At 53.6% G+C, this 12,434-nt stretch overlaps 1 protein-coding gene across 1 annotated transcript in view; it reads right to left on the bottom strand.

Moving 5' to 3' along the window:
* Positions 1-12,434, bottom strand: part of CACNA2D4 (calcium voltage-gated channel auxiliary subunit alpha2delta 4) — an 89,789-nt gene that overhangs the window by 40,483 nt on the left and 36,872 nt on the right. Inside the window, exons 22-26 of the mRNA XM_004279125.3 lie at positions 7,812-7,873; positions 6,184-6,251; positions 4,091-4,136; positions 3,919-4,016; positions 2,510-2,603 (exon numbers count right to left, since the gene is read on the bottom strand). Of these exons, the coding sequence (XP_004279173.1) occupies positions 2,510-2,603; positions 3,919-4,016; positions 4,091-4,136; positions 6,184-6,251; positions 7,812-7,873 (368 nt within the window). The remainder of the gene's footprint in view (positions 1-2,509; positions 2,604-3,918; positions 4,017-4,090; positions 4,137-6,183; positions 6,252-7,811; positions 7,874-12,434) is intronic.

Below are 12,434 nucleotides of genomic sequence, written 5' to 3'. Positions count from 1 at the left end.
TGCTGGATTGAGTGCTTTTTCATACAACTGAGGACTAGCTGCATGAAGTCTCTGAACTGCCTCTTGGTCATTTTCCCCGTAAGTCGTTGGTCGTTCACGTCTCTATTGTTGAAGTTCTCTATCACAAGTATGTAATATAGGGACAGTCACTCGTTCTTTGTTTTTTTAAGTTGCCAACATTTTTCCAGTGTGTCATTTCTCTTTTCACCTTGCTCATGGTTTTTTTTGTTTTTTTTTTTGCCAAATAAACATTTTATGTTCTTAAATTTATCAGTCATTCCCTTATGGCTTCTGAATTCTGAGCCATTGCCGGGAAAGCTTTCCCCGCTCCTAGATTGTACAGCAACTGGCTCATGGTTTCTTCTAGCGCTTATATGGTTTCATTTTCTACATTTAAATCTCTGAGTCATTTGGACTTTATCCAGGTCTACGGTGTGAGGAAAGAATACAGCGTTACCGCTCTGCAGATGGCCCTCAAACCGGTTAGTATTACACAGTCCATCTTTCCCTCCCTGGTCTGACACGAGGCCCTTGTCATACGCTAAATTTCCACGTGCATTTAGATGAACTTGTGGATTTTCTTTTCCATTCCCTTGGTCTGCCTGTCTGTTCCTGTGTCAAAACCACACTTTATAAGTGGCAGAGGTTCTGTAGCGTTTTACTGTTTTGTGGGACCAGCCTTCCTTCGTTGCCTTTCTTTTTCAGCGTTTTCCTGGCAATTCTTGCCGGTTCTTCCGAATGAACTTCATTCCGCCTGTGTTTTCTTCTAGCAGTTTTATGATTTCAGGTCTTACATTAAAGTCTTTAATCCATTTAGGCTGATTTTTGTGTACGGTGTGAGACAGTGGTCTAGTTTCTTTTCTTTCTTTTTTTTTTTTTGCATATGGCTGTCCAGTTTTCCTGACACCATCTGTTAGAGAGACTGTCCTTTCTCCAGTGTATATTCCTGGCTCCTTTGTCAAACAGTACTTGTCCGCATAGGTGTGGGTTTATTTCTCCGCTCTCAGTTCTGTTCCATTGATCTACGTCTCTGTTTTTCTGCCAGTACCATGCTGTTTTGATGACCCCAGGTCATCTCTCCTGAGATATTCTTTCCCTGGTCAAGAATATGTGTTCCTCAATGTTTCCCAACATTAAAAAATCAGCTAATTTCTGAACTTGGAAAGATAAAGATTGTGTCTTCTCTCCAAACCTGGTGAGCCAGCCCCCACTGTAGAAGGCAGGACAGCACAGGGGCCAAGAGTCTGGACCTGGAAACAGGCTGCCTGGTTTTGACTCCAGCGCGGCCACTTCTGAGGCAGGTGACCTTGGGCAAATTACTTACCTCATTCTGCCTTGGCTTCCTCATCTGTAAAGTGGGGATAATGGTAGGACCTATACTGTAGGGTCCTCGTGAGGATCAAAAGGCTTAATGTACACTAAGCACTTGGAACAGTGCCTGGCCCTCTGTATTCTTCATTCTTCAGTTTTATTTAATTTTGAATAGATAATACAGTCACATGGCTCAAATTGGTATCAAAAAGTTATATACTGGGCTTCCCTGTTGGCGCAGTGGTTGAGAGTCCGCCTGCCGATGCAGGGGACGTGGGTTTGTGCCCTGGTCCGGGAAGATCCCACATGCCGCGGAGCGGCTGGGCCCGTGAGCCATGGCCGCTGAGCCTGCGCGTCCGGAGCCTGTGCTCCGCAACGGGAGAGGCCACAACAGTGAGAGGCCAAGTTACATAGTGAAAAGTGTCCCTCCATCCCTGTTTCAGTTACCCATTCTTCTGACCAGAAGCAACCAGTGACAACTGTTTCCTATATAGCCTTCCATAGATATTTTATACATACACACCCCCTATATTATGTTTTTCCCCCTTTGATAGAGATGGTAGCGTACCACCAGGCACTGTTCTGCATCTTGCTTTTTAAACAGGTGTTTGTTCCTATAAGATTCTGTCGGTGTTTTCATGAGGACAGCACTAGGAGAGGTCTGACATCGTCCTGATGTCGAAGTTGACTCTTACTGTTCAGGAACAGGTGTGGCCCCTGCATCCTTTACCTCATTAGTACCTTACACCCTCCTGGCACTCACATGCACACACACGCTCACACACTCACGTCCATTCATCTCTTCTTTCTACCTTCCTGCTAAACACCAGAGCCCCAGGTGACGAAGAGCAGAGGGGGAGAGGAAACCCACGGGGCTTGGACTCACCTTCCCTGATGGAAACGAGGCCCCAGTCGGCTTGAACCGCTCTCTCCGGGCCCTTCGGCTAATGGGCTCTCACAGCCGGAGCCGGCCCCAAGGGAGGGATTCTGGGAACTGGGCCTGGGGCGTGGGCTGGGTGTTCCCTGGGAGGGGAGGGGGCAGCAGCAGGGGCCTTGAGGAAGCTTTGTCAAGTCCCTGCTGTCCCGGGGCTGTCCCTCCCACACCTTCCCATCCTCCTCTCAGGACAAAGGACACAGCCGGAGGCCCTGCCTCAGCTCAGGGACCCCAGGGGTGGGACCCTCAGCCCCACGGACGTACTCGGAGGTGTTGAGGGACAGTGCCGTCCAGTGCGCCTCCATGGGGGCCGTCACCACCGCGTCAAACAGCAGCTCCTGCAATAGTTCCTCGTCGCCTGGGGCAAAATACGGAGACCACCCTCTTACTCCCCCGTGGTCGGGAGCTCAGCTCAGCCCCACCCAGGGGCCCTGAACTTCAGGCACGAGACGTGCTTCGAGCTGGAGGAGGTCAGCTCAGGGGGCCAGGAGGCCGCGTCCTCAGCCTCCACCGTGTGGGCAGAACCAAGGGGCTGCCAGGCCTTTCCAGCTCTTGGGCTCCATGAAATCAGGAGGCCCACCCGCCAGCCGCCCTCCCCTCCCCTCCCTCTCGCCACTGGGCTCCGTCGTGCCCACGCCTCCCCGAGCGCCTAAACCTGCCCCGGGGCCTGTGCACACGTGGTCCAGATGCTCCCGCCCCCTGCTTGCGAGGACGGCCCTTTCTTTTCCCTCCGCCCCTCTAACACGATTCTTACGTTCACTGTGGTGAAATCCACCCAGCACACACCCGACCGACAGCGTGCGGTCTGGGCATTTACACCTGCTCGGAGACGGGCGGCCCTCACCTCCACAGCACAACGTTCCCCCGACCCCCCAGGAGATCCACTCGGTGGCTCCTTTCTGTCCTCAGCTGCAGTGACGCCTCCTGACGAGGGCCCCCCCAGCCACGGTTAGAGCAGCCCCCTCTCCCCCAGGGCACCTGCTCACGGCTTTACACCCCCTGCATCGACACACTGCCGCTTCCCGGTTACCTGTCTCCTCCCCTAGAGCACAGGCCCCGTGAGCACAAGGGCCTGGCCTCTGGGTCACTGGCAGCTTCACTGCCCCTCTGCCCCCCAGGCCCGGCGCAGACTTGTGGGTGGAATGAATGAATGAATGAGGCCTTGTCAGGCGGACACGGGAAGCGGGGTCTTCTCCCCAGCGGGAGGCTGATGGGACAGGATGACCCGTGCCTCCTTCCAAAGAGGAAGAAAAGGGACCACGCGGAGGGTGGCCCTGTGACTCCCCAGCTGCATTAGTGCAGGGACGTGGGGTCACCTGGGAACCCGGCTTAGGAAACACTCAACAGACACGGCGTCCAGGAGGCGAGGACTTGAGGGGGCAGACATCAGCTACTGGCTGGGGGTGGGGACGGACCTGATGGGCAGGCCAGCATCCTTCACTGTGGGAGCCTTAACAGTGCCTGGGTGACAGACGCTTAAAGAGACCCTGCTCCCTGCCGTGGGGACACACCTGTGCCCCTGCAGGTCCCAGAGCTCTCAGTCACCGGCGTGGCCCCAGTGAGGCTGGCTCTGTCCTCTCCTCTGGGGACTCCCTGTTCTCCCTAAGCCATCGTGAGGTCCCAGCCCACTGTCCCCACGGAGTCCTGAGCTTCGGGGCCGGAGAGTCACTCACACTCCAGGGCTGGGTCCCGCCCGGTGAGGAAGCGGACCACGGCCTCCAGCTGGCTGAGCCTGCGGTGCTCGGGGTCGATGTCCGTGACGCAGTAGATCCTGGAACCCACGGAGCCCGTTACCCAGAGCCCACACCCTGCCCTGTTCCCCCCGCCCCGAGCCCCCGTCCTCACCAGTCGCTGGCCAGGCTCAGGTCCGGGTGAAGCAGGTCGTGCAGGCCTGAAAGCAAAGTCCACGCTCACCCACTGCCCAGACTTTGTGTACCGAGTGCTCTAGAAACAGCGTCAGGGAAGGGCTGGGCCGTGTCCTGCCTCGTTCTCGGGCAGAGCGGAATCTCAGCCCACAGGACAGCTGGGCCAGCACAGGTGCCGCCGTTGTCACTGTCACGTTGCTTCCGAAACGCTTTCCTTCCCACTGCCTCCTGGACCCGCCCGATGGGATCGCCCTCAAGGAGACATTGGCTTCCCTGGCTTCACTGTACCGAACCAAGCCGCGGGGCCCTGCGTGTCTGTGGCGGCGTGCTCAGCACGTGTTTGTTGACCGACTGAATGGACGAATGCCCTCCTGTGCACCCACTGGTGCTCAGTTAAGATCTGTTAATTGAAGGAAAGGATGATGACATGCCGAGGGCCTCTGTGGAGTCACTGAACATGGTGCTGGACAAACACACACAGGCAGACAGCTCAGGGGCGACGGCCTTCCCCACCGGAAGCCCATGGATGCCTGGTGGGTCTCACCACAGAAAGGGTAAGGGATGTACCCTCTGTCCTGCAGTGGTGATATCTGGGCACGTCTGGGAAGAGGAAGAGAGGAAGAGGAAGGAAGAAGGAGGCCCAGGGAGTTTGGTTGCTGGGGGGACAGTGGGAGACAGGGAAGGTCAGTGTCCTGGCGTCATGGACACGAGCCGTGACAGGAGCCTGGGGGAGGCGCCTCCTGGGACAGCTCCCGGCAAAGTGACCGCAGATGCGTCTGGGTGGGCTGGGGTCAGAGGGTGGGGCAGCACAGCCCAGGGCAGACCCTGAAGCTTCGGGCGAGGAGAGATGAAAAGGGGCCGCAGGTCACGGAAGGCCTTTAGCAGCGGCACTGTCCAGTTTGGATTTATAGAAAAATCCCTCTGGAGAAGGTCAGACCAAGGAAGACCTGCGGGTGTGGTTTCCAGGAGAGAGTGGGAGTGAGCAGGATGGAGGGGAAAGACGGGGGGATGACATGATCCAAGGGTCGGAAATGGAAGAACAGACAGAACGTGAGGTTCAAGGGCTGTGGCCGCGTCGTCCAAGGACCTCCTGACATGTCAAGGGCCCACGTGGTTTTGTTCTCCCAAGGCGCCCAGGCAGCTGCAAGTCCAGGGCGGGTGGGGGTGGAGGGTCTCTCTCCCATCCTCCTGCAACGCGCCTCCTCCCATCCCCATTCACATCCCACAGGCTCCTGTAATGGGTGGAATTATGTCCCCCAAAGATGTGTGAAGTGTCAACCCCGTCTCTGTGGACGTGACCTTATCTGGAAATAGGATCGTGGCAGATGTAACCAAGTTAAGATGAGGTCGCTGGGCTTCCCTGGTGGTGCAGTGGTTGAGAGTCTGCCTGCCGATGCAGGGGACACGGGTTCGTGCCCCGGTCCGGGAAGATCCCACATGCCGCGGAGCGGCTGGGCCCGTGAGCCATGGCCGCTGAGCCTGCGCATCCAGAGCCTGTGCTCCGCAACGGGAGAGGCCACAATGGTGAGAGGCCCACGTTCCGCAAAAAAAAAAAAAAAAAGATGAGGTCGCTGATAAGAAGGGAAAATTGAGACTCACGAGGGGAGAAGCTGTGTGATGACCGAGGCAGAGACGGGAGAGTGGCAGCCACAAGCCCAGGGCCAGTGGGAGCCGGGAGGGGCAGGAGGGACATTGCCCTGGAGGCGCTGGGCGAAGCGGGGCTCCCAGAACAGAGAAGCTGGCCAGTTTTGGGGGCAGCCCCAGCGAGCAGCTACGGATCTGCCCACTCGCCCTCCCAGGCCTCTTCTTTCCCTGTGGATGGTCTGACAGGTAAGCCCCGCCCTGTCCAGCAAGGCCGCCCAGAGTCTGACCACCTGTCTGGCAGGTCTTAGACTCCGCAGGTTGTGGCGACTGTCCAGCAGACCCTGCGGGCCCTGGAACCGGGGATGCCAGGCCCCTCTAGCCACGTAGCCCTGCCCGCAGAGCCCCTGCCGGGATGGCCCTGCCCCGTGTTCCCGGAGAAGCCAGTTTTCCTCCGAACTGCCCGCCAGTCCTGGGCGCCGGCCGACCCACCTTCTTCCACAGACGTGTTCCCCAGGAGGACGTATTCGCCCTGGCCGCGGGACAGCACCACTCCCAAACTGTTGGCAGAGTGAAGGACGCCGGCTCGCCACCAGCTGGTGCCCGGCCCAGCCCAGCCCCGTCCTCTGCGCTTCCGAGCCTCCCACACCCACGACAGGGCGCACAGCCAGCCCCCGCCCGCCCTGGCCCCGGCGTCCCCTCCAAAACACAGGCAGCACTTCTGTTTTGTCATCAGCCTTTTTCCTGGGAAGGACGCTGGACACGACAGGACAAAAGCCCCCTCCACTCTCATTTTGTCAGATTCACCCTGGACCTATCGGGGCCCCCAGGGATGGGGAGGGGTCTCTGTGTCCCACGCGTCCTGCAGTCGGGAGGCCCCTCCTGCCTGGAGAATCCCACCATGCCTTCGTCAGGAAAAGCATCGCTTCTGAACCTTGGCTGGATACCTGAACCACTTGGGTCGGGGGGCTTTACAGGGTACGAGCGCCCGGGCCCACCCCAGGAATGCCAAGTAAGGTAAGAAGGAGGACCTGGACGCTGGCGATGTTACAAGGACCCACAGGTGCTCCAGGAGCAGTCAGGGCTGGGAACCACCCTTCACTGAGAAATGGGTAATTCAGAGAGAAGCCCCATTTGTTCCCTAAACTGTGTGATACTAGAGTGAATATTTATGTGGTGGGAGGGAACCTGAGAGCTCTTCAAATCCCATCTTTCATCTTACAATTGCTTATGATTGCGTTGCTTAAAATCTCTAGGTCGATCATGTCATTTAATCCACCCAGTTCCGCCCAAAGGCAGCTGTAATTACCCCTACTTTACAGAGGTGGAACCTAAAGCACAGAGGCTGAGAAGCTTGACTAAGGTCACAGCCTGTGCGTGGTGGCTCCAGGCCCTGCACACCGGGCTGCACTGCGCACCAGGCTGCACTGCGCACTGCGCACCGGGCTGCACTGCACACCGGGCTGGCTGTACTGCACACCAGGCTGTACTGCACACCAGGCTGCACTGCGCACTGCGCACCGGGCTGCACTGCACACCAGGCTGCACTGCACACCGGGCTGCACTGCGCACCGGGCTGTACTGCACACCGGGCTGCACTGCACACCGGGCTGCACTGCGCACAGGGCTGCACTGCACACCGGGCTGCACTGCACACCGGGCTGTACTGCGCACCGGGCTGCACTGCACACCGGGCTGGCTGTACTGCACACCGGGCTGCACTGCGCACCGGGCTGCACTGCGCACCGGGCTGTACTGCACACCGGGCTGCACTGCACACTGGGCTGGCTGTACTGCACACCAGGCTGTACTGCACACCAGGCTGCACTGCGCACCGGGCTGTACTGCACACCGGGCTGCATTGCACACCGGGCTGCACTGCGCACCGGGCTGCACTGCACACCGGGCTGGCTGTACTGCACACCGGGCTGCACTGCGCACCGGGTTGCACTGGCACAGCACGTGCAGACCTCAGAATGCAGACCTGAGTCTTTTTCTGTTACCACAAAATTGCCAACTACCTAGAAGTAAATCCACCTCCAGACCTGAAAGTCCCACCTGAGCTGTCGGCTTTCATGTTGCACCCATCCCTCCCCTGCAAACAAGACCCGGCCCCTTACCTGAAAGGCGTGTCACTGATGTCCGTGAAGAAGTAGTCGTTGGTCAGGAAAAGAACTCGCTTCTGAAAGAGGCACCAGGAAAGGTGCTTGCTGGGGAGGGAGCGCCAACCGTCCCTCCCCTCCCTCCCCTCCCGCCTCCTGTTCCTCTCCTCCCTCCCTCCCTCCCATCCCCCTCCCTCCCCCACCCCTCCCTCCCCCACCCCCTCCCTCCCTTCCATCCCCTCCCTCCCTTCCCACCTGATGCCTGGTGCTCCTCCACTACTTCTTACATCCCCCCAACCCCGCCCCCTCACATCTCCTCTCAGTGACGCCACAGGCAGATCCCCTCCCACCAGCACGCTGCAGCCCCTGGGGGGTGCCTGAATGCAGGGCCACGGTCCAGACCTGCGTTGTCCCATATGGGGCCACAAGCCACCACATGTGCGACTCAGGAATAGAAGTTTCAAATTTTAGTAAGTGTCAGTTATCTAGAGAGCCTGGGTGGCTGGTAGTCCCTGCGCTGGGCAGCGACTGTGGTTCAGGTGGGACCAGAGAAGGCTGCCAGCTGAGCTCACACCTGTACGAGCCACCTGCACGCCCCGCCCACAGCCCCCCCCCCCCCCCCGCCCCCCGGCTCCGGAGCCCAGACCCCTCAGGCCATTGCGCCCTTGACAGCGGCTCTTTCCTTTCAAAGCTGCCATTTTTAGGTTTAGTTGAATTTGCACAAGTCAGGGCATGGGGAGGGGGCACAGTGGCTAAGGACGGGCAAGGGCATCAGACAGACCTGGTCTAAGCAAGCCGGCCACTCACAGGCTGCGTGCGCTTGGGTAAGTGACTTCACCCGGGCAGCACAGTTCTTGCTCGTAAGTCAGGAGTAACGAGAGCATCCCCTGCATAGGCCACTGGGAGGTGGTGAGGATGCCTTTAGCGAGCCAGTACGGGAAGAGCAGGGTTCACTCCGGGCTCCGAAGCCCTGCGGGCTGTGCTGTCCACAGACACAGCGGATGCTTCTGGGAAAGCTACACACTGTGCTGGGCTCGGGAGCTGTTCTTATTTCCTTCACCTCTTTCTGGCTTTTTTACTTCCATGTTGGAAACTGGAGTAAGATGTTGCAGGGGACGTGGCGGGAGAAGGTGACAAAAAAGTTTTGCTTCTATAGGTAACCAGCTGTGGACCAAACCCCAAAGATCAGTTCCCAGCACGGGCCTCATCTTCCGTGATGCCCTCCTGTCCCCGCTGCTTCAGGCAGACCTTCTCGCAGTTCGGGGAGGCCCTGGGAGCTACGGGGCAGCTGGGGCCCAGCAAGGGCGGAGATGGGCTCCAAGTGGGGCTGGTTGAGTCTGGAACTGGAGAGCATTTAAAAATTGTTTTCATACTCTCTCTTTTTTTTAATGGAAGAAAAAGGTGAAACGCGCACATCTAAGTGTGTCATTCCATTAGCTTGATAAATGTACACAGCCATGCAATTACCTCTGTGGTGGAGATACAGAATGTTTGCATCCCCTGCAATCGCTTTGCTTCCTTCGGTGTCAATCCCCGCACCTTCCATGGGCACGCTCTGTTCTGAGCTCCATCCCCCAGGGTAGGTGTCCCTGTTTTCGTGTCACATGTCCTTTTGTGTCGGTTTCTTCTGCTCAACGTAATGTCCTTAAGACCCATCCGCGCTGCTGAGCGTGTCAGCAGTGTGTTCCTTCCCTCTGCCAAGTAGTAAGTACTCCAGGGTGGACTTGCTTCTGTGTTCACCCCTGGGTGGTCATCTGTGGTGTTTCCGGTTTGGGGCTATTATGAATAAAGCTGCTGTGAACGTTCTTCCTGTGGACATGTGTTTTCACTTCTCTTGGTAAATACCAGGAATGGAATTGCTGGGTCATATGGTGAATCATGTTTGCCTTTAGAAAACACTGCCAATGTCCCAGTTATTTTATTGTACTTCCACTAGCAATGCATGAGTTCCGGTTTCTGCACATCTTTGCCAGCCTTTGGTGTTCCCAGTCTTTTGCGTTTTAGCCATGATAGAGCGTATGAAAGTAGTTTTAATCTGCACCTTCCTGACGGCTGAAGTTGCTGGGCATCTTTCTGTGAGCTTGTGGGTCGCGTCTGTTTCTTCATTCGTGAAGTGTCTGCTGAAGTATTCTGCCCCTTTTTGTTGGGCTGCCCATCTTCTCGGCGGTGATCTGGAGAAGTTCTTTGCCGTCTGGACACAGTCTGTGCCTTGCCTTTTCATTGTCTTAATCGTGCCTCTCGATGAAGTTCAATTCATCAAACGCTATTTAATGTTCAGTGCTTTTGCTGTTCTGTCTAAGAAATCTTGGCAAAACCTCAGGTGGTGAAGACTTTCAGTTACATTTTCTTGTAGGAGGCTTACAGTTTTAGGGTTTACATTGAGAGCTATGGTACATCTCAAATATTTTTGCGTACAGTGTGAGTGTGTCTCAACGTTTATTTTTTTCATACATTTATTCAGTTGTTCCAGCACCATGTGTTGAAAAGATTTTCCTTTCCCCATTGATTTGTCAAAGTGTCTTTACTGAAAATCTACTGATGACACGTGAGTTTATTTCTGGAGTCTCTATTCCATTCCATCAATCCATTTGTCTATTCGTATGTCGATACCATTCTGCTTGGTTACTGCAGGCTTTGCAGCAAATTTTGAAATCAGGTAGTGTGAATCGTCCAAATTTGTTCTTTTTTTCAACAGTTCTGACCCTTTTAGGTCCTTTGCATAGTCATATAAATTTTAGAATCACCGTCTTCTATGTCTAGAAGAAGTCTGTTCAACTTTTTATTGGGATTGTGTTGGATCTATAGATCAATTTGGGCAGAATGGACATCTTAGAAGTATTGATCTTACAACCCATACACATGGTTATATCTTTCTATTTATTTTTTTCTTTGACATGTTTTCTGCAGTGTTATGTCATTTTCAATGTAGAGGTTGTATATGTCTTTGTTAAATTGATTCCTAAGTATTTTATATTGTTTGATGCTATTGAAGTTGGAACTTAAAAATAATTTCATTTCCCAAATGTTTGCTCCTATATATAAAAATACAATTGATTTTTATAATATTGACCTTGTATTCTGTGAACTTGCTCAATTACCTGTTAGTTCCAGCAGCTGTTTTGCAGATTCTCGGGATTTTCTATGTAAACAATCATCTTACTGTGAACAGAGAGAGTTTTACTTCTTCCTTTCTGATTTTTGTGCCTTTTATTTTGTTTCTTTGCCTTATTGCAAAGATAGGTCCTGGAAGGTCCAGAGCAGTGTTAACAGAAGTGGTGAAACCAGATACCCTTACCTTGTTCACAACCTTAGGGAGAAAGTGCTCAATCTTTCATCATTAAAAGTGAACTTTTTCACAGATGCCTTTTATCAGATGGAGGAAGTTTCCTTCTGTTCCCAGTTAAATTTTGTCAGATGCTCTTTCAGTATCAGTTGGGATGACCATGTGGTGTTTTCCTTTAATCTGTTCATGTAAGGGGATAACTCCACTGTGTGTGGCAGTTGCCATGTATCCTACAAGTTGCAAACCTTACAATACAATGTCAACATTTTTGCTTTAAATAGTCAGTTGTCTTTCTGAGGAGTTAAAAAATGAATGAAGTTTTAACTTCACCCACGTATTTACCATTTCCAACGCTGTTCATTTCCTTGTGTTGATCTGAGTTTCCATCTGTGTCATTTTTCTTCTGCCTGAAGAATTCCTCAAGCATTTTTCCGAGTGATGAACTCTGATCTCTTTTATCTGAATCTGTCTTTACTTCACCTCTTTTTGGAAGGATATTTCCTCTATATGCGGAACTTTGGGTTGACAGTTTTTTCTTTTGGTTTTTAACAACATTACGTTATTGTTTTTGATGAGAAGTCAGCCATCATCCTTACTATTGTTTTCCCCTATTACTGTTTTCCTCTAGCTTTTAAATAAGATTTTCCCAGGAATTCCCTGGTGGCACAGTGGTTAGGAATCCGCCTGTCAGTGCAAGGGACACGGGTTCGAGCCCTGGCCCGGGAAGATCCCACATGCCACGGAACAACTAAGCCCGTGTGCCACAACTACTGAGCCTGGGCTCTAGAGCCCGCGTGTCACAACTACTGAAGCCCGCGCACCTAGAGCCCATGCTCCGTAACGAGAGAGGCCACCACAGTGAGAAGCCCTTGCACTGCAACGAAGAGCAGCTCCCACTCACCGCAACCAGAGAAAAGCTCGCGCGCAGCAATGAAGACAAAACATAGCCAAAAATAAATAAATAAGTAAATAAATTTACTTTTTAAAAAAAGATTTTCCCTTCTCTTTGATTCACAGCAGGTAGACTATGGTGTGTTTAGGTGTGGATTTTTTTTTTTAATTCTGCTTGGTTTTGCTGAGAATCTTGCATCTATTGGTTGATGTTTTTCACTAAACTCAGGACATTTGGGGCATTAGTTTTTCAAATACTTTTTTCTGTTCCGTCCCTTCTCCTTCCTTCTGGGACTCTAAGGACATACGTTAGACCACTTGATATTAACCCACAGGTAACTGAAGAATAATTTCTTAAAACACTTTTCTTTCTGTTCCTTACATTGGATAGTTTCTATTTGTCTTCACAGTCACTGTCCTTTCCCCTCCCATCTGCTGCTAATTCCGTCCTGTAGGAATTTCCTTTC

This window comes from Orcinus orca, chromosome 11 (assembly GCF_937001465.1).
Source record: "Orcinus orca chromosome 11, mOrcOrc1.1, whole genome shotgun sequence".
Lineage (NCBI taxonomy): Eukaryota > Metazoa > Chordata > Mammalia > Artiodactyla > Delphinidae > Orcinus > Orcinus orca.
Note: the sequence above shows the minus strand (reverse complement) of the source record. Positions and strands in the feature narration are given on the sequence as shown.